Raw genomic sequence first — 21,027 nt, 5'->3', positions numbered from 1 at the left:
AGCAAGAAATATTTTTCTGAACCCTACTGGGGAAACGATCCTCTTGGACATAGAAAATTGTCATCTGGTAACTTCTAACCCCTGGGGTAGTCCCAGGACAATTGGGGCCGTCCCAAACGAGACCTCCCATTACACTGCCTATGTGTCTTCTCTTGACACACTCTTTCCCAGGACTCCAGGGAAGAGTGTTGAATTCAAACACCTTGAGGTAACTTCAACTCTTCTTTCCATCTGACTTAGTATGTCCCAGGATAATGCAGCTTAAATTATAAACTATGGATGGAGACAGAATTATATAAATATTAGGGTCTGCCAGGAAACTGAGTATGTTCCAGGACTTATTATTGTGAATTTACCATTATTTGGAATTGACAGAAAGGACCTAGGCTGTGACGTCTACATGGATCAAAACTCAAGTGGGGGTCCTGTGCAATCGCAGTAAATCTAGCATACTTTTTGGCCTATGTGTGCCTAATCTCACGAAATTTATTTCATTTCTGTAAGACTAAAATCTACCAGATATGCAAAGTAACTAAGTCTAGGGTGGGTGTGGTAGTAACTTAATCTGAGAAAAAGTATTCCACGTAATAAACTATTACCACTGAATATGAAACTGCAATGAATACTGAACCTTATATAGTAACTAAAATAATTTGGAGTCAAAATTCCTTGCAGCAGTACCCAGTCCAATTTGATATATCTAAAAATAATCACAAAGGATTATTTCTCCAGGACAATTGGTTCTAAAAGTCTTTTGCCTTCATGTTATTAATGGCAGCTATAATACTATCTACAATTTATTGAGTTTCTACTTTGTGTGACAAGCACTGTTTTAAATCCTCTTCATGATTATGTATTTAATCCTCATAACAATCATTAACGGAAGATTTTTCTTCCTTATTTGAAAGATGAGGGACCTTAGAGAAATTAAGTAACTTGCTTAAGTGTATGTGCATGTGTGTGTGTGTATACATACATACATCTGATAAAGCAGCTCAGCCAGGATATGTAGTCAGATTTCTTTGATTCCAAACTCCACACTAATAACCACAGGCAAAAGAAGCAAATCATTAAATATATCATACGTAAGAGCATTGGTGTTCCATACTAAAATTTCTTTCTTTATATATCCTGTTGTCATTTTGAAAGAACTTCTCATATCTTTCCTGAAGCTTACTAATAGAGTGAGACAGAACTACAGGTTAGCTAGTCTTTTCCATTATTCAGTCACCTGAACTAGAGTTTCCCAAACTGTAGTCTGTATTTCATTGGAAGAGATTATTTTAATTGATAGAGAAACAAAAAGAATTATTTTAATAGATTAATAGATTTAAATACATCTTTTTATTAAAGATAAATCACTGACATAAATGTGATTTTAGGTGATACACAAATAATTTTATTTCATATAAATGTACTTTAACTGTGTATCAAAAAAACTAACCAGAACATCAAATCAATGAATTCACAGGAATATAAAGTTTTCTTTTTAAATAAATTCATTTCAGTGTAAAAGACAAACTATATTTAATTTCAAAATTGTGCAAGTACCTACATTTTAAAAATGGGAAGGTGCTTCACAAAGAACGGAAAATTAAGCAATGCAACAGAAACGTGACTTCCCAGCACGGAGCGCACACTGTGTGTTTGTATCAGAAGGACAGATGGAACCTTTACCTGTGTTACATCCACACACACCAGAACTCACCTCTGGTGACGGCGTCTAGGGCACAGCCACTTCCTGTTGCTCCTCCTCCAATGACAAGTACATCGAATTCAGACGTGTTTTTCAAAGTCAGTATCTGAGCTTCTCTGGAAGGAGGCTCCCGGTTAACAGGTTCTGAGACGCAGTCTGCTGCTTCAACAAAGGCCAGGTTCACCTGAGGTAAAAGACCATTTTCAAATGTTCGTCTGGAATGCCAATTTAATAAATTTTACGATATACTAAAAAAAGATTTGTAATGGAGATAAGGATAACCGGAGCTAGACCAGAGTCTACAGTCCACATGGAGTGAGGGATAGAACCAACTGCCTTGGAGAAAAAAAAATGTCCTTAAAATTCTGTGGGTTTTTTTCCCCATGAATCATAACTATTTAACCGTGGAACACCTGGTTTCAGATTCAATATCTCAACTGATCGTTTTGGTTTCATATACAACCAAGTTCACTTAATTCCCACACTGTACAGCAATTCCCAAATACCTTGTCTAAGACAATTTATAGGAGAACATAAGGAAATATTTTACCCGGTAGCCGCCATTCATTCAGATAACATTTAAAAGTGTGGAAAGGAGGAGGAAAAAGCACTTTATGCCTTTCCGCAATTTCTTAAAAAGTATATGTTCTTCATTCCTTAATTCTCCTGACAAAAATATATTCTTGAGTTTGGGGATCTATAAGTTAAAGTCAGTACAATTAAAAAGAATCTGTTCAACAGATGTTATTATCCAGTTTAATAATCAGCTCCAGCCGATGGGAATAATACTACATAAAGATTTTAGTCAGAGGCTTCCCCATTCAATGTTTTAACAGAAAATTATAGATTTTATATATTTAAAACACACTATTTCAATTTGTGGAAGCTTTAACAATAATATAATTAAAGCCAGCCATAGTCCCCCTAAAGGATAATGACCTTCCTTATTTCTAGTTCTTTCATTAGAATATAAGTTATCATCCTAAATAAAAAATGATGCTAGTCTTTATATAAAGAAAAGTAGTAAGTCAGAGTCAAAAGCTTAGAAAAACAGATATGTATCTGTTTTTTCTCCAAAATGCGAATACTAGGTTCGTTCACTATACTGAACAGTGCTGGTCACTGTTGCTCTAACAGTTAGTATTCCACAGATATGTGGCTTCTATTTTCTTTTCTTTAAATCACAGCATCAGCACAACCCACAAGGGCAGTGTTCTTCCCATTCTGCTGAAGGGCCATGTATGAAGCTCTGAACCACAAGGCCAAGCTTCTTCCAGAAAAGGTGGTCTTAGCTCTGACCAAGAGACTGTCCTGATAAGTGATTTTTTATTCATTTAAATAAAATAGACCAAAGTGCTCCTTACAATTGGATTTAATTATTATCAGGCCAATTGGATTTCTATTTTAAAAAACCCTAAAAGCCATGGAGCACATTGAAAGAAACCTGGATTAGAATCAGAGGGTCCTGGCTTATATCTTAGCATTTGCGCTTACTAGTAAAGGGACTTTTGACCGATTATCTCTCTGGCTTTGGTTTCTTCATTTGCAACATGGGATGAAACCCCTGTGATGCCTCTATCTCTTTATCTTTGGGTTACCCTCAGTAAGGGAATAATGATATGAAAGTAGGTAGTAAACTATGAATTACACCAAAGAGGAGTTGTATTATTGTTAAATAATTTGATTCTTTAATAGCAGGGAACAGGAAACTTCCAAAACATATTTTACTAAGTATCATAAATACAAAATGTTATAATCTGGTACCATAATTTTTCAGACTATTAATTCAGATTCCAAACCACAAAAATCTTGTGCTTCCTTATATAACTCCTCCTAATTGTCTGCTAATAACCATTTCCCCATGTTCATATTTACATGCATTTAAGGTAACAAGCTAAATAAATGTAACTGGCTAGGTGCTGTGGAGAATATAAGACGCCTTTCAGTCATGGTCTTTGTTTTCCATCATCTAATGAGAAGAATGAAAAAAACCATACACACACACACACACACACACACACACACACACACACACACACACGGTAAACACATACAAGAACAAATGCCAAAATAGAGGGAAAAAAAAAAAGCACCAAGCTATGACCATTCAGATTAGAGAGGGAGAGTCTTTCATCTGAGGCTTTCAACTGGGCCATGACAGATGGATAAGACTTGAACATGAGACTGACAAGTGACTAAACTGCCAGAGCATTTTCACACATCAAAAGAATTGTGCTGACATTTGCTGCTTGGTAAGTTTTCTAGAAATAGTTGAAAATAAATGTAAGGACGGTACTATGGTAGAGTTCATTAGAACTTGGCAATACTAACAGATCCCATTCTACTCTGCTCACAGGTTGCAACCATGGAGATTAAACTCAGCAGAATCTCTTCTTCAGCAAGTACACCAGATCTGATGGGCATTCCTCATGCCTTTTGTGCATCTCTCCACTGACTATGTTGTTTCTCCTGTCCTCATCCCCTGCCTCATATTTCTCATCGGTACGCTCTAACCTGTCTCATCTTAACAAACAGTAAAAAATGTCTCTTACATATATTTCTAACAATCAGCCAGAAAATTCTTGAAGTAACTGTATACCCTTGCTTTTTTACTGCCTCACCTCCCATTCACTCCCCAACTCAAGTTTAATATGGATTTTCACATACACCAGCACCACCACCATGACCAGACCACCAACACTGACCAATGTCCACTATGCTGCCAAACCCAGTGAGCACTTTTCATCCTTCATTTCAGTTGTCACCTCAGCACATTCACCTCAGCATCTGGAAGATGGCAGTCTGAAATGCCCTCTCTCTCTCTCTCTCTCTCTCTCTCTCTCTCTCTCCCTCCAGCCTCTTGAACTCACTCTCTAGTTTCCTTTGGATGTCTGTCTGCTGTCCAACATTAATCGCTGAGGTTCCTCTTGAGTCTGTCCTACTCACTCTTCTCAGATCACTAAAAACTCTCTCTAGGGAACATCATCTTCCTCCATATTATCAGATATCTTTCATACCACCCTGACCCTCAATTATGCTCTCCTATTCCAGAACCTGGATATCAAACTTCCTACTTGGCACCTTCATTTCGATGTCTCACATTATCTCAAAATTCTACTGATAACTTTATCTCCCCAAACCTTTCTCCCTATAAATTTTCCTCATTTCAGTGAAGGTACCATTATATATCTAGTTGCTTGTGCCACTCTCCTAAGTCTCCTATCTGGTCAATCATTGAGTTCTATAAATTCCACCACCTAAAAAAATTCTCACATCTAGTCACACCATCTTCACTGCCTTTCAAGTCCAGGTATCTTCCCTTTCCTCTATATTAAAATGATATCCTCCTACAGGTCTTCACACAGTTACCATTCCTCCTTCCAAGTCATTCTCCATACTGCAGCTGGGGTAATCATGTAAAAACCCAAATAATGTCATTTCCACGTGTAAAACCCTTCAAGAGCTTTCGACTTAATATAACATAAAGGTAAGCATCTTTAGTTTCTAAGATGCTTCATAGTTTTTCAGAGTAGCTTAAATCTAACAAAGAAATGGACAATACCAAGTGCTGGTGGTGATACAACACAATTGGAACTCTCTTATATTGCTGATGGAAATGTAAAATAATCCAGCCATTTTGGAAAACAATTGAGAGTTTCTAATAAAGGTGAACATACACTTACCATACAGTGGCCCCCCCAGGTGATTTACTCAAGAGAAATCAAAACCTGTGTTCACACAAAAATCTGTAGGCAAATATTTACAGTGGCTTTATTTATAATTGCCAAAAATTATTAAAAACCCAAACATCCTTCAACTGGTGAATGACTAAACAAACTCTGGTGCATCCATGCACTGGAATAATAACCGGCAATAAAAAGAACAAATTACTGATAGTCACAACAACATGAATGGATCTCAAAAGCATCATGCTAAGTCACAGGTTGAGAAATTACGGCTTTCCACCCAAATGTGGCTGCTACTTATTTTAATAAAGTTTTATTGCAACACAGCCACCCCCAATCATTCATGCCTAGTACACGACTGCAATAGCAGAGTGGAGTAGTTGCAACAGAGAAGGTATGGCCTGCAAGCCTAAAGCATGTACTGCCGGGCCCTTTAGAGAAAAGTTTGCCAATCCCTGTGCCAAGTGAGAGAAGAAAGACTCAGAAGTCTACATAGGGCATGATTCCATTTACATGATGTTCTGTAAAAGCAAAAGTATATGGTCAGAAAACAGATCAGTGATGGTCAGGGTCTGGAGATGTGGTGGGGAGGAATGACTACAGAGAACGTGAGAGCTTTTGAGGATGATAGAAATGTTCTATATCTTGACTGTGGTGGTGGTTATATGACCATATGCTCTTGTCAAAACTCACAGAACTGTACGTTATAAAGGGTGAATTTTACTGCATGTAAATTACACCCCAAATCATACCTCAATAAACTTGACTTAAAAAATAATAACCATATACACAGCAATTCTGCACCAGGCATATTATTTATTATTTATTATGCACCAGGCATAATATTTATTATTATTAGGGTTTTACTTTTTTCACTCACTTGATCCTCACAATGACTCTGTGAGCTAGGTACTACTATGATTTCTATTTTACAGAAGGAGTAACTGAGACACAGAAGTTAAGCACTTGGCCTGTGATTATACAGCTGGTATATGGTAGAGCTAGGAATTGAACTTATGCAGCTTGGTGACACAGACTAAGTTTTACATCATTACAACATACTGATTCTACGTATAATTTGAGAAAAATTAAGAAATAGACTAAATAGTTATAATAGGATGAGATATCACCAGTTACCAAATGCAGAAAGTTTTGGGGGTGTTTTGTGGTATGGTTCTGTTGTGGAGGTTTTGCTGAACAATCCTTCCAAAAATATATTTTTTTAAATATACGGCACTATTGAGGGTAATTTATTTAATTTCTGACACTACATTTAAAATAACACTTTATTTTTGTTTATTTTTTTCATAAAAGCTGGAAAGTGTTGCAACTGAGAAGCTAAGCACCAAGTTTATTTTAGAGGCAGTAAACACAGCCTAGGGCCCTCCTTATAATTATGACAAGAGAAAGACTCATTTGGGCTTCATATGGCTTTGAGTCACAGAAACACATCTGCACTCTACCTTCCCTAGAATATGTCGACTGAGGAGAAATAAAAGAAAAGCAGTAGGAATAAAACAGCAGTGGTAAGTAACAGCACGCTTTAAGAAAGGGGGCCTTTGTGCTCCAAATCTTCCCAGACCTACTAATCAAACTTCGCAGACAAATTAATCAAGGCAGTTGATGAAACAGGAATCTGGACTGATCCAGAGATTCTGGGAGAAGGCTTGGAAAGGCAACATGCCCTAAGTCACCTAAGAAGACACCGCACGCACCACTGCACTTCCTCATCCAGTGGAGGCCCTCAAGGATTCTACAGACTGGAGGACAAAACAAAAAGATAAAGAGGAAATTATAATTTTGCTTAACAGGTGGATTAAAGATAGAGAAGAAGCTATTAGAGCCATGGGAGGCATGAGCCAGACCTGAGAAGGTTTCCTGGAAACCACAGCTAAATCAGGTCAAGAAAGACTAATAGGCATTAGCTGGGTGAAAATGCCAGGAAAGGAAGCAGGCACAGCATGTGCTAAAACCAGAAGTCATTGTAGTGACTTGGTCAGCATACTATTTTCTTAAAAACGTGAGTTACACATCCAATATTTAAAAATTGTTCTCCATATCTGTGAGTCTATTTCTGTTTTGTAACATTTGTTCATGTTTTTCAGATTTCACATATAACTAAAAATATACAGTATTTGTCTTTATCTGACTAATTTCAATTAGCATAAAACCCTCCAGGTCTATCCATGTTGTCACAAATGGGAAGATTTCACTTTTTTTATGGCTAATATTCATTGCATATATATACCACATCTTCTTTATCTATTCATCTGTCAGTGGACACAGGTTGCTTCCATATTTGCCTATTGTAAATAACGCAGCAATGAACACTGGGGTGCATGTATCTTATTGAATTAGTGTTTTTATTTTCTTCAGGTAAATACCCAGGTCACCAGAGGGGAGACGGTGGGAGGATGGGAGAAAGAGGTAAAGGGAATTAAGAGGTACAAACTACCAGTTATAAAATAAATAAGTCACAGGGATGTAATGTACACCACAGGGAATGTAGTCATTAATACTATACTAACTTTGGTGCATAATCTATAAAAATAGCAAATCACTATGTTGTACACCTGGAACTAATATAACATTGTGAGTTAACTATACTTCAACTTAAAAATAATATAAATAAATGACATAAATTGCTATATTTCACATAAAAATTAGGATTTCTATCTGAGATCAATCTGCTGAAACTGAACAGCAGCTGTTGCCCTTAGGCAGGGCTGTGCACCCTCGTTAGCCCAGGATTCCCACTCACTGGCTTCACACTTTCATCATCCCAGCCTGGCCCCTGCAGGCATGTAAGTTTGCTAAGCCTGGTCTAAAGACAGGACAAGTCCAGCACTATCAGATTCAGGATCTATTACCTAATTCAGCCACTGACGCCGGAAGGAAGCAGAGCCCAAGACACAAAGCAAACTGCCTTGTGCCTAGCATAAGTCCAAGCACAGATCCAAAACAAAAAATTCTTATCTTGGTAGAATTAGGAGAATACCTAATATTTAATATTACTTTGATGTTGTTATTTCTGATGATATTTAATTATCGTGAGCTGTGGGGAAGTAGGTGGGGTTTTTTTTAACTTGTAAGCAAAGGTTCCTCTACATTTTAAAAACATAAAATTCCTCCAGCATTCTGATAGCAAACATATGGCTTTTGTCAAGAGACTGGCACATAGAAAACCTATACAGAATTGAAAGCCGAGTTCATAATCTTTGAGAGTTTACATCCCAGAGAACAAAACGGGATTCAGAATGAGATCAGTTTTACTATGTCTGTACACCATTAGACTTGCAAATTTAAAAAAATATATATCCTAGACATTTGCAACTTCAGGTGAGACCGAAAACAAGATCTAATAATTAGTGTCTATTTCTGAAAGAAGTGCATACTTAAAGACCACATGCAATTACCAACCAGGTTGTCCTGTAATCATGTAGAGTAATAATTGGAGAATAAAGTAGGGTTTCATGCAAATCACTTCTTACTGCAACTATCACTCTCTCTCTCTCTCTTTCTCTCATGGAATCATTAGATTTAAGGGGAATTGCTTCATGTTTCGTTGTCACTGAAAAATACTATATTTCCATATTCCTGGAAAGGAAATGCAATAAGCATCTCCTTAGAATGAATCCTAAGATGTTTTAATGACCTTTCACCTCCTGAATCACTTTGGTTCTAAACAATGGTGTTTCTTCTTATACTTACAGGACAGTAAGCAACATTTCTCAATATAAACGTACTGGGTGAGGGATTCATGATTACTCAGTAGAAAGACTGGCTAATGGGTGGACCGTCATCTCCACTGGGGACCAGACAAGAGAAAATAAGACAAGTCCATCTTTCTAGGGTGGCTGAGAAAAGAGCTCTAGCTCACCTTGAAGGTGCTATCGCGCCTTTTAAGTGGTTGTGATTCCTTTAAGAAATCGCAAAGAAGCTCTTTTAATACCAATCACAACATAGCCAAATCATTAAATTATAAAACTCTTTTTATAGCTGAAAAATAGGGAAAACCCTTTGGCTTTGTCTGAATCTACTTCAAATAAAATCGCATAACTACATGATCTGAGGTTTGAGGGATACGTTTTACCGGTTTTCAAATAAGTATTTTAAAGACATAGAATTTGTGTTTGGAGGTGTCTGAACTTGATATTGCTCTTCAATTCCAATAGTGTGCTGAGAGTGAAAGGATCTGGAGAGGGAGCCTGAGAGCAGGGAGTGCAGAGAGGGAAGAAGGGATGCTGCTAGCCCACACACTAACAAGTCAGGTCCCTTGGGTCTTACCCTGACACAGAAGGGACTCATCCTTTGACCAGTGAGGAAACTGAGTTTTGTTATTCTTTGGGCAAGTAACTGAGAGAATCAGAATCTGATCCCTGGTTTGACTCCAAATCCCATGTCCTCAGCTCTGCTAGGTTATCTTTCCCTGTATGTGTGGGTTACCTAGGGCCCTAGATCCACCCGCCTCGCCGGCACCAGCAATGCAGGGAACAGCTGATGGCAGCCAGTGGAATCAGAAGTCTGAGGGAACCTGCTTTGCCCATGGCCAGCCACACCGGGCAGTGACACCCTGGGTTCCACGAAATAGCACTTTTCCTTAAAAACCTCCCTAACACATACATTTGGAAATGGATACAGAACTGAAATGGGACTCACTTTCCCCCCCATCCCTCTCAGGTGAATAAAATGCTGACCCAATGAGCCAAAGGACCATTTCCAAGTTTCACAATCCAGATGGCCCTTGGCTGCATTTTAATTTTAAGTTCAACAATAGTTTGGGGTATAATTTGTGATGCACGTTTTCCATTTCTCTGTGAATTATTTCATCAAATATATACACATTTATAATTTTTCTAGTTTATACTCACAAGCATATAATTGGATCTCAGAACTTCTTTGTTGAAAAATCACAAATTTTGAAATAAAGCATGTAAAATTATTTTGCCTAACATTGCGTAACATCTTAAAGCATCTATTTTCTTAATTTGCAAACTCTACCAAAAGGGGGCCTACCTAGCATTAACACAATGTAACTATTAAGCTGGAGAGGGAAGCTAGTAGACTTTTCCCAAAGCATTTCTAGAAAGTTTCCTCAGTCCCACAATATCCCTAAAAAGTTTCTTAAGGAGGCCTTAAAATGGATAAATAGTTGAAAGTGAAATGCAAAGTCAAATCAAAATGAATGTCAATGTTGCTCAGTTAGCAACAGCCTACAAGCTCACCAGCTGTCAACGCTAATCATAGCTCAGTCGTTGACTCACTGTGTGACCTATCGCAGTACAGTTAACCTCGCGGATTTTGTATGCCAGCAATAAAATAGCATCACAAACTCCTCGAAGGCCTGATGTGAGTTGTAACTCAAAGATATTGCCATGGCCCCACTTTGGGAGCTAAGTGTTAAATAAAAACCAAAATTATAAGGAAAATGATAGGATGCACTTCAAAGAACATTTCCAGCTCTGTCTGCATAATTTCAGTACTTTCATGAAACATGCCTCTGAGAAACGGTTAACCATATAGAGTTAGTTTCAACTCGCGTTATGGAAAATACAATGTGCTCAGAATCCTCATCAAGCTTTAGATATCAGACACAGCCCCAACATATTTAGTTGTGTTTTTAGGAGAAAAACAATTCTTCCAGGAATCTAGGCACAGGGTTCTAAACAAGAGAAGAAAATGAATTATACAGTCTTTGGCATAAACTCTAACAATAAAACTGTCATCAAAAAAATGCAGCTTATTTGTCAAACTGATTAGAAATTAAAGTCAGGACACAGATTTAATGGCTGGATGCTTAAAACTTTTTCTCTTCTTCCAGAGAACACTGCTGGATTACACTTCCCACCCTCCCTTACAGTTGGCTAGAAATGATCCAGTGGGTCAAAAAGCTATAAAACATGGAGAAGCCACTAGAATAAAGGGACGTAGGTCCGTGAATAACTACAAGAAACAACTCCCCACCTATCCACACTGAAGTGTAATGTGAGCAAGAAACCTTCATTATAAGCCACTGAGCTTTGGGAGCTGCTTATTACACCAATTAGCTTACTCCACTTAATACACAAATATGAGATATATTTAGCATTACAACCCAAGATTTGCAATTCCCATACTTTGTATACAGTCCAGAATCTTCCTCTGACGGGTTAGACCCCACCATATATAGAAAAATAAATTCATAGAGATAAAGCTCCAGAAGGACAGATAAGTAAATGCAAGCCCCAGCAAACCATGGTGCAGAGACATTTCTTCCTTCATGTTTGACGTAATGCTAATGCTGACAGCTCTCTAAGCAGGCAGATGAACCCTGAAGCCTATTATTCAACCACTAGTCCTTTCTCCTCCTAAAAATACATTCTTCATGTGGTCTCTAACACTACAGTTCCCACCTAAACATTAAAATCAACAAAAATGAAGACTGTTTAAGAACAGTTCCTGTTACAGCACTTTTGTAAGATTTTTTTAAGAGAAATGCTGTTTATGAACCTATGAAAAATGCCTCTGGAGATGTAAGACTGTTTACTCAGAGAGAACAAACAAGTCTGGTAGCCAGAACTGCCTCACAAAGTTAAAAGCAATCTGGTAAGCAGAAAGCCAACGTGTCACGTGATAATTTCAGCTACATTAGCGCTCAGGAAGATTTCTACTGAATTTCAAACCCACAGATACTCTTTAGCTTAGGAGCCAGAAGAATGTTTACAACTGAGGTTAAATTCTTAAAGATACTAAGTGCATTCAAAAAATAAATAGTTATATTCAATCGAAGATACTATTGAAAAGTGATACTTAAGTAGAATTTTTACAATTGAAATTTTCTCAGTTGACATCTTGTCCTAGATGCTATGCTTATGATTTTAAGTATAACTTAAAAAAAATCTAAAGCACTTTTAGTTTTACAAAACAAATTGAGAGGACGTTCCAGAGATTTCCCATATACCTCCTGCCCCACATACTCACAGCCTCCCCCATTATCAACATCACTCACCAGAGTGGCACATTTTTGACCAAAGATGAACCTACATTGATACATCATAATCACCCAAAGTCAATAGTTTACTTAAGGGTTCACTCTTGGTGTTGGACATTCTATGGTTTTGGACAATGTATAATGACATGTATCCATCACCACAGTATCACACAAAGTATTTTCATTGCCCTAAAAATCCTCTGTGATCTGCCTGTTCATCTCCCTGCATACATCCCTGGCAACCACTGGTCTTTTTACTGTCACCCAAGTTTTGCCCTTTCTGGAATGTCATATGGTTGGATTCATACAGTGTGTAGCCCTTTCAGATGGGCTTCTTTCACTGAGTAACACGCATTAAGGTTCCTCCGTGTCTCCTCATGGCTTGATGGCTCATTTCTTTTTAGTGCAGAATAATGTTCCATTGTGTGGATGGACCACAGTTTATTTATTCATTCGCCTACTGAAGGCCATTTTGATTGATTCCAAGTTTTGGCAATTACGAATAAAGCTGCTATAAATATCCATGTGCAGGTCTTTGTGTGGACATAAGTTTTCAGCTTCTTTGGGTAAATATCAATAGGTGTGACTGCTGGATCATATGGTGAGAATATGTTTAGTTTTGTAAGAAACCACCCAACTACGGCGTTCCAAAGTGGCTGTGTCATTTTGCATTCCCACCAACAATGAATGAGGGTTCCTGTTGCTCCACAACCTCACTAGTATTTAATGTGCTTATGATTTTGATTGGTTGTGCTTATAATTTTGATTTCTCTTTGATTGATATTCATCTTCACTTAAGGTTTCTCTAACCTCTACCAGTTTCTCTGGCCAGCAGTTAATGTAAGCAGCATTATGCCAATCAAAAGCTCAGCTATTTAAAGAAACCTGGTGTTGTATCTTTCTTATTACGCCAAAGGCTAGGTCTATTTCAAATTTTTTATATCTTATATCAGGGAAAAGAAAGGAGTATAATAGATACTAAAGACCTGCTAACGTGTCAGGTACTGTGATCATTATCTTGTATATTCTGAACTGGTTAGTGTTTGGCAGGGGGGAAAAGCCTGGGAGTAAAGTGACAGTATCCTTACCTTATAAAGAAACTAGAGTCCTGGAAACTTTCATAACCTGTGCACCGTAACAAGCTCACCAAAACCCGGCCACACTTGTTTAACAGACACATTCAGGGAGCAAAATATCTTTTCATTTGAGGATCCATTAAAATAACCCCCAAAGTAGATCTTACTCTGACTAATCATTCCATTTTTTTTGCTGCTGCACCAATCCTATCTTTTGAATTTTGGGTCATTGGTACTACCAATCAAAAGACCCTTGTTTACTAGGATCTCTTACAAATAATGTATTGAGAGGGAGAGACTGAGATTAAAACAATGTTCTCAAAATTCCTATGGATTTTATCTTTCATGCATCACTTTGCCTCTCAAAGGTGGTATATTTCCTCACAAAGGCGGTACATAGGTTTACCTATAATTCAACTCACCTAATGCTATCAACTCACTAACATCACCACTATCGTGTTTTTCATGTTCCCTTAATTACCATGCATAACAAAGTAAACTATAAGCCTTTAGTAATCCACTCAAAGTATAGGCTGTCTCTTACAAAGTGAGAGGCTATTTTGCAAAGCATGAAGATCCTGTCATTAACAAATATTACTACATCATTGGCTTTAGGAAAGAATAAGTTTAATTGTATTCCCCTTCAAGCTAAATTCTGATTTACCCTCAAAAACCAGGTTTACACCCCCCCAAAAAAAACAGAGCTTTCTAAATTGTTTCACCATAGAATTACAGCAAATAGTGTTGTACTATATATTCATTAATTTATCAAAAAAACTATATTCACATAACTTTTTAGGAACATATCACCATATAAATCAAGTCTGCCATAAATTATATAAGCTTAAATAGAAAAAAAAAAAACAGTGGGAACTTCAAGGAATTTATTACTTACAACAGGAAGAAAGTTTAAGCCAATAATTGGGGCTGTCTACCTTGTTATTGGCTCATCTTCAGATCAGGAATCAAGTAGAAGAGAAACCAGAAGGGTGTTTGTGTGACCGTTTGTAGCCATTCTCCTACAAGTTCAGATGAAGGACAGGCCATTTGCTACTAAACCTCAAAGTCTTAACACGGTATCGCTGAACCCAAGGGTCTCCAAAGATGAGAGCAACTTTCGTGTTAACTATATATTCATATAGTTATTCACACTTTATATTCATATCACCTGGGAATAACTAACACATTTGGCAAGTTTACTATATTCCAGGAATTCTCCCAGGCTCTACTGCTCATCGACAGTCCTATGAGGGAAGTACCACTGTTCTCCCCATCTTGCAGATGCGGGAAAAATGAGGCCTAGAGAATTGAAGAAAATTGCCCATAGTCACTCAGCTGTTCAGAAGCAGAGCTGGGTGTCAGATGCAGACAGCCTGCAAAGACGCTCCAAAGATCGTGTTCTCGTCCTTTCTGTTACGTTACTGATGAACAGAACATCAATGAGAAACTCTCATTTCCTTGATTCTAATAATATCACTCCTCACACTGAAAAGAGACTCCCTGCCTATGCATGGTGCAGACAAGAAGAAAAAGACATTCACATCTGGGCTTTGAGAAAGCTCTCTGTGGTTCTCAGGCTTCACCTCAGAGCTGGCTCACAAAGCCCACCACACCTGCAGAGTGGGTAATGGAAGGAACACTCTGAGCGCATGCTACGTGAGAGGGCCACCCTCAGACCTAAACAGATCTTTGTTACATCCACCACACCGCTGGGGTTAAAAAGAAGCCCACACTGTTACACCAGTTTCCAGCTAGGACCTAGAAGGTATGAAAGAAATGTGGAGTTTAAAATTTTTTGAAGTTTCCAAAAGAAGGCCTTCAGTGTCTAATGAAAAGACAAAAGCCCGAGGCAGCCCTCAGTTAAAAGTTTGCGATCCTACCCTAGTTTTGCCCCCATTCCTCCCACCCCCCTGAGGAACCCTCCTGCAGCCCTGACTGTAACGCTCTCCACCACTGTTCCTTGCTAAGGTTTACCGCCTCTGAAGCTACCTTGCCTGGGCCCTCTCTCCTAATTTAAACTCCATTCTCCCACCAGCTTGGAATTAGAAAAGGAAGCTGTCCCATGAAGTAACACTTCCCTTTCACTAGATAGTAAGGAACCCCGAGAAAAGCAAACTGTCCAGAGAGGAAGACTGGATGTCTTCTAGGTCCCTTCCAATGAAAAGTTTATTATTAAACAGACCTATACTAAACAGTGAATGACAAATACCTTACTCTTGAAAATCTGCACACCACTGCAGGGGTGTTTGCTTGCTACATCCCTGGTGGGATTTAAGATAGTGCTGGGAAGTTTATATCCCACTACACAGCCTCCTGTTCCTCGGCATATGGCTGGTCTGGGGAAAGGAAAAATCAAGAAGGCTTTGTGGAAACTTAGTCACCTACGTGTGGGTGAGGAAATAAAAAGAGAGGGAAAATGGAATGAATAGGAAGCCTCTCCAAGACTACTCAGAAAAATCCTGCATGTATCACTGGAGGGGGCCTGGAGTGTGGATGCCATTTGTGGTCACAAACCTCCTTCCCTGCAGGTGGACACAGTCAAAAGAGGCCAACGTTCCATTCATCTTCTCTCCCCCATCAGCTTCCTCGCTGGAATTGAAGATTTAGGTTGCCCAGCTCCAAAATATAATAATAATAACAACAACAACAACAACAATAATAACAGCTCTCTCCTTAGGCCATGATCTCCATCCTTTCTAAATCTGACCTTATTTATCTCAAAAGAAAAAAAATCTCTAGGCCTCACTTGGGGCAACAGTGGAGACTCTCCACCACTGAAAAACATACCATAAATGTTAACAGCATGCTCGCATGAAGAAAAGCCACACCATGAAGTAAAGTGGAACAAAAAAATCTTTGCTGTCACCTCTAACGTCCAACCTGCCCACAAGAAATGCCAGTCTTCACGAATGTCTCTATTTCCTCACCTACAGTAGCTTTTATTCAAGCAACTGAGTAAAAGGTAAGTGAACCACATCTTAGTGGATTTCATTGTGTTTTCCGTTTAATTAATCAAAAAAGTATATACAATAGTTTTCCTTTTATTCTTTTCCTTGCAAATACAAGCTAATTTAAAAGGGTTTTGTGAGCCGACCTGGCAGCTAAACACTTACAGCACTATCCCGTCACCAAAGGTGCTGAAACAACTGACCGACTTTAACAATCAACCCGTTTGTATTTGGAATACGACCTCTGCCTGTATTTTAGGAAGGAAGCTTTGCACCAGGAATATCAAATGAGCACAAGCTAGGGGCCAGGGGATGCAGAGCTTCGAGTGCAGGAATGCCAGCAAAATGTGCCTAAGCTTAAAAGCCAGCAGCCAGTTTTCTCAGCCATCAGTACCTTGGGCTTTCAAAACCAACTTATTCTTAAAGGAGGACAGTTTATTGGTTGGAATCATTTCATAAAACTGGAAAAAAGATAAAAACACAAGCCAATACTTTAAGCACTGCTCTCTGGAGAAATAGAGCATGCCTAGTCACATTTAAGGTCACAGCTTCTATAAAATGTTGCCAAATAATGGGTGTCAAGGGGCAGTTTTTTTCTTGACGTATTGAAGTCAGGAAAATTTCCTCCCCTAGAATGGCTCTGATTGGCAGATATTCTCTGAGAGAGGACAGCTGAGGCCTGTGGTCATTTTATGTCAATGGCTCAACTGAGCTGGTCTTCTCTCCCCCCTCACACACCCCTCTCTTTTTTTGCCAATCCCCATGGCTACATCCAAAACTGCTACCCAAAATATGCTCATAGCAGTGGCTTAAAGGGACAGAAATCACTACAAAAAGAATACACACACTTGGGCATATGTCTTATGCAACTCATTGATTGGATATGCCTATGGTGATTTTTCTCAAAAGAACTTGTCAGATTAAAATTATAAATGACTTGAAACTGCTGGTATCTGTTTCATTTGGCTATTAGGGTGCTCAGGATGTCTAACTTAGGAAGGAGAAAATGACAAAATGTCCCAGGAATCAATAGACCCTTGTTTTGCTTGATTTTACTGACTAAAATTAACCCCTAACTTGATGGATTGGAGGCAGTACCAACTGCTTATTCTATTCTGTGAAGTAAAAGAGAAGTCAACCAACGATGACAACAAAGTATATTTCTGAAACAGTATTCCCTAGGTACAAAGTTAAGTTATAAACTCGGAAATAGAACATGCTTACGATTGTTAACAGACATGAACCATGTACAAATTTAGCAACAACTTACCATATTAGACATCGTGACCTTTGGCACTGGCATTTTCCAATATCGTTTTAGATACCACCGGTGAAAGATGGCAGAAGTAATCTAATCTGTTAAAGTCCATGTCCCAAACAGAACTGCACTTCTAAAATAGCCTGAGCAAAGCCAACATCTTTTCACACTTACTTTTAAGGAACCAAAGAAACATTTTAAAAGAAATAGTGCATCAAGCATGTTCAGCAGGTGAGAATGAGCTTCAATAGCAAGTCAGTAATACCTGCAACATGTATACCTAGGGAAAGCTTAAGAGTAATGTGCTCACAGTTAAGAATGAAAAAAACCAGCACAACCTATTCAATATCGTCCATCTTTAGGAGGTAGCACTAGAAATTAGCTTCTTTTTTATTTATAAGCCAGCAAATTGATCCTTCTTAATATGTGTTTTTAACATGGTATTTCCGATTCAGGACATGGGACTCCAAGCAACGTGGCTGGCTCCACCACCATGTAGCACAAAGAAACAGAAACAACATGTACAAGACAGCCCAGGCAGGGCTTAAAGGTTCTCACAAAAATGTAGGATATGAGTAGTTCATAGATAGCCCAGCTACAAATAGCCTCCCAAATTCCTTCACCTCCATCTTTGAATCGGGAATGCACCAACCAACTGGTATCACAAAATGCCCTAATGACATAGGGAAGGGGGAACAGGAGATTAATACTAACTACTGAGGTTAGTATTTCAAGCCTGAAAAGAACAAAACCATTCACCAAAGTTATTTCCTGGCATCGATTTGAACTATGGGAAGGCATAGTTGTAGTGCAAAGGGGAAAAAAAACAAAATGAAAATAAACTGAACGCTTTAAATTATTTGGAAACTTCATACCAATCTCATTTTCATAGCTTTCTCCCACTAAAAATTTTACCCAGTATAAAGTAATAATACTACATAAGTAACTAAACCTTTCAGAAATAAACCCAAGATTCCGAATTGAGCCTTTTGTATAGGCTCTTTCTTTTCCACTTCCTTTCTCAGCTGCCTGCCTTCTAATAAGACAAACTCTTGGCAGGAACACAGAAGGTATCCAGACATTTGGCTGAATTAGACAAGGAAAGTATAAATGAATAAACCCTGGCACTCGGAAATGAAGCAGTCTTTTAAAACCAAAGAGCTAAAACAGAGGCTAAATAATATAATGCTTTCTGACAAAGAAATTTACTTTTTAAAAAATGAGATACACACAGTTCTCAAGGATCATTAAGGCAGTATTCTAAATTAGTGTCTTTCAGATCAAGCTGAGACAGTAATTTCTAAACAATACCATTAGCCTACGCACGCCCCATACACAGTTCTTTAACAGATTTGTTTCATATTATAATCGATACATGTACAGTTACTTACTTGCTTCCTTCTGTAATGAGCAAACTGAGAAAGGCCTAGAACAGTTGCAAGAGCTCCTCCACCAACAAGAATAGTCCCTTTCACTGCCTTTTGAAATGCCATTTCTTAGCCTACAGAGACAAAAAAAGAAACAAAAAAGTTATTTGGGATTTTTATCACATAATAATCCAATAACAAAAAGAGACTGCATAGATTATGAAATTATGTTAAACTAGAAAAGAAAACACAAAATAAGGAATTTATTAACAAACCAATTTGTATACCACAATTCAAAAACAATACACAAAAAAAACCTAGGAAACTGACTTTATAAACTGACCATCCAATAGGAATTAAAGAAAGAAAAATTCAGAGACAACTGAGGTTATTTACATAGTATAAAGTCAAGAGAGCTGTGAAAAGAAATGTGTACCTGACAAAACTGCATGCTGTACTTGCAAATTTGTTCAACCACTAATCCCCTCCACAAAAAGAACTGGTGGAAGTCTTCTGTCACTCAACAGGACAATGAACCTCATGCTTGCTTTGGGTTCTTTGGCAAGTGTTGAATTCCACTCTGGTACAACTCCCTTCCTGAGTTTTCCCCTTCCGAATAAAGCTCTCACTAAAACCAAAAGCCAACACATTTACATTTCTATCCCTGGAAGAGTCTACACTTTACAGATAAAAAGTAAAAGAAAACCATGACATGATCCTTCTGCGAAATGACAGAGATAACACTGCTATAATGCTATAATTCCTTTCATTAAGGGAACTTAAAAAAAAAAAAAAAAAAAAGGTCTCTTCTAGCCAGAGTTGCATGGCACCAAAATTTCAAGGGGAAACCCTCCAGATCAAGCACTCCTTCATGCTCACTGTATATTTCTAAATAAAGTCTTGTACTGTGTTAGCTCTTGACTTTCTTTCTTCTCATTTGTTAAAAAAAAAAAATTCCACTATTGGATTGATGGAATTTCTTAATTTTTTTTTTTTGAGGACTTAAATAGTCTATAGTCAGAAGCCAAAAAAATAAAATAAAATAAATAAAAAATAAAAATTCCAACGAAAAACATCTTACTCCCTTTTATTCTGCTAAACAAAAAAAAAAACAACAAAAAACAATAACACTGTGTGATCACCTAAAAACAATTCTAACTTAGAGTTGATATTGAGCAATTTGACCTGCCTAAGTCTTTCACTTACAAAAGCAGCTGGCACACCCACGTGTTACAGGGAAGCCACTACCCTACTTTCCTGAATGGGTGGAGTTCTGACCTGTCTGGACAACATACCTTATGCTTTACAGATATCTCACAACTCAAATTATTTAATATGAAGCCAATTTTAACCTAGGATAGTAAAAAACATATAGTATCTCAACGTAAATTACGATACAGTTAAAATGTTTGAGTTCAGGGACTTCCCTGGTTGCACAGTGGTTAAGAATCTGCCTGCCAATGCAAGGGACACGGGTTCGATCCCTGGTCTGGGAAGATCCCACATGCCGCGGAGCAACTCAGCCCGTGCGCCACAACTACTGAGCCTGAGCTCTAGAGCCCGCGAGCCACAACTACTGAGCCCATGTGCCGCAACTACTGAAGCCCGGGCACCTAGAGCCTGTGCTCCGCAACAAAGGAAGCCACCACAGTGGGAAGCCTGCGCACCGCAACAAAAAGTAGCCCCCACTCGCCATAACTAGAGGAAGCCCACGTGCAGCAATGCAGACCCAACATAGCCAAAAATAAATAAATAAATAAATAAATAAATAAATTTATATATTAAAAAAAAAAGTTTGAGTTCATGTTGACTGAATAGAATCTATCAGCATAACTATCCTAAATCAAAGAATTTCAAATGCAGTTGGTAACTATGACTCTACAGAAAATCCATTTTGGAATACTATAAATTATATACTAAAATAAAAGCTGGCATTTCTTAAAATTTTATTTTTCTTCTGATCTCATTCTTTTCTGACAAACTCCTAAATTCTAAGACTCATCTTTATTTTTAAGATTCTCACCAG

General features: G+C 38.1%; 1 protein-coding gene across 7 annotated transcripts in view; it reads right to left on the bottom strand.

Annotated features, from left to right (window-relative positions):
* The window catches only part of GPD2 (glycerol-3-phosphate dehydrogenase 2), a 137,683-nt gene that overhangs the window by 80,170 nt on the left and 36,486 nt on the right, over nt 1–21,027 (bottom strand). For 6 of the 7 annotated variants that reach the window (XR_005020645.1, XM_036858311.1, XM_036858307.1 and 3 more), the window contains exons 2-3: nt 19,026–19,135; nt 1,709–1,880 (exon numbers count right to left, since the gene is read on the bottom strand). Coding sequence is in view for 6 of the 7 variants with exons in the window: in XM_036858311.1 (XP_036714206.1) it covers nt 1,709–1,880; nt 19,026–19,127 (274 nt within the window). In the remaining variant the exon portion in view is untranslated. Of the gene's footprint in view, nt 1–1,708; nt 1,881–19,025; nt 19,136–19,437; nt 19,457–21,027 lie in introns of those variants that run through there. The other variant, XM_036858310.1, reaches the window with a different exon arrangement.

Source organism: Balaenoptera musculus, chromosome 7 (assembly GCF_009873245.2).
Source record: "Balaenoptera musculus isolate JJ_BM4_2016_0621 chromosome 7, mBalMus1.pri.v3, whole genome shotgun sequence".
Lineage (NCBI taxonomy): Eukaryota > Metazoa > Chordata > Mammalia > Artiodactyla > Balaenopteridae > Balaenoptera > Balaenoptera musculus.
This window is presented reverse-complemented; position numbering and strand designations above follow the sequence as displayed.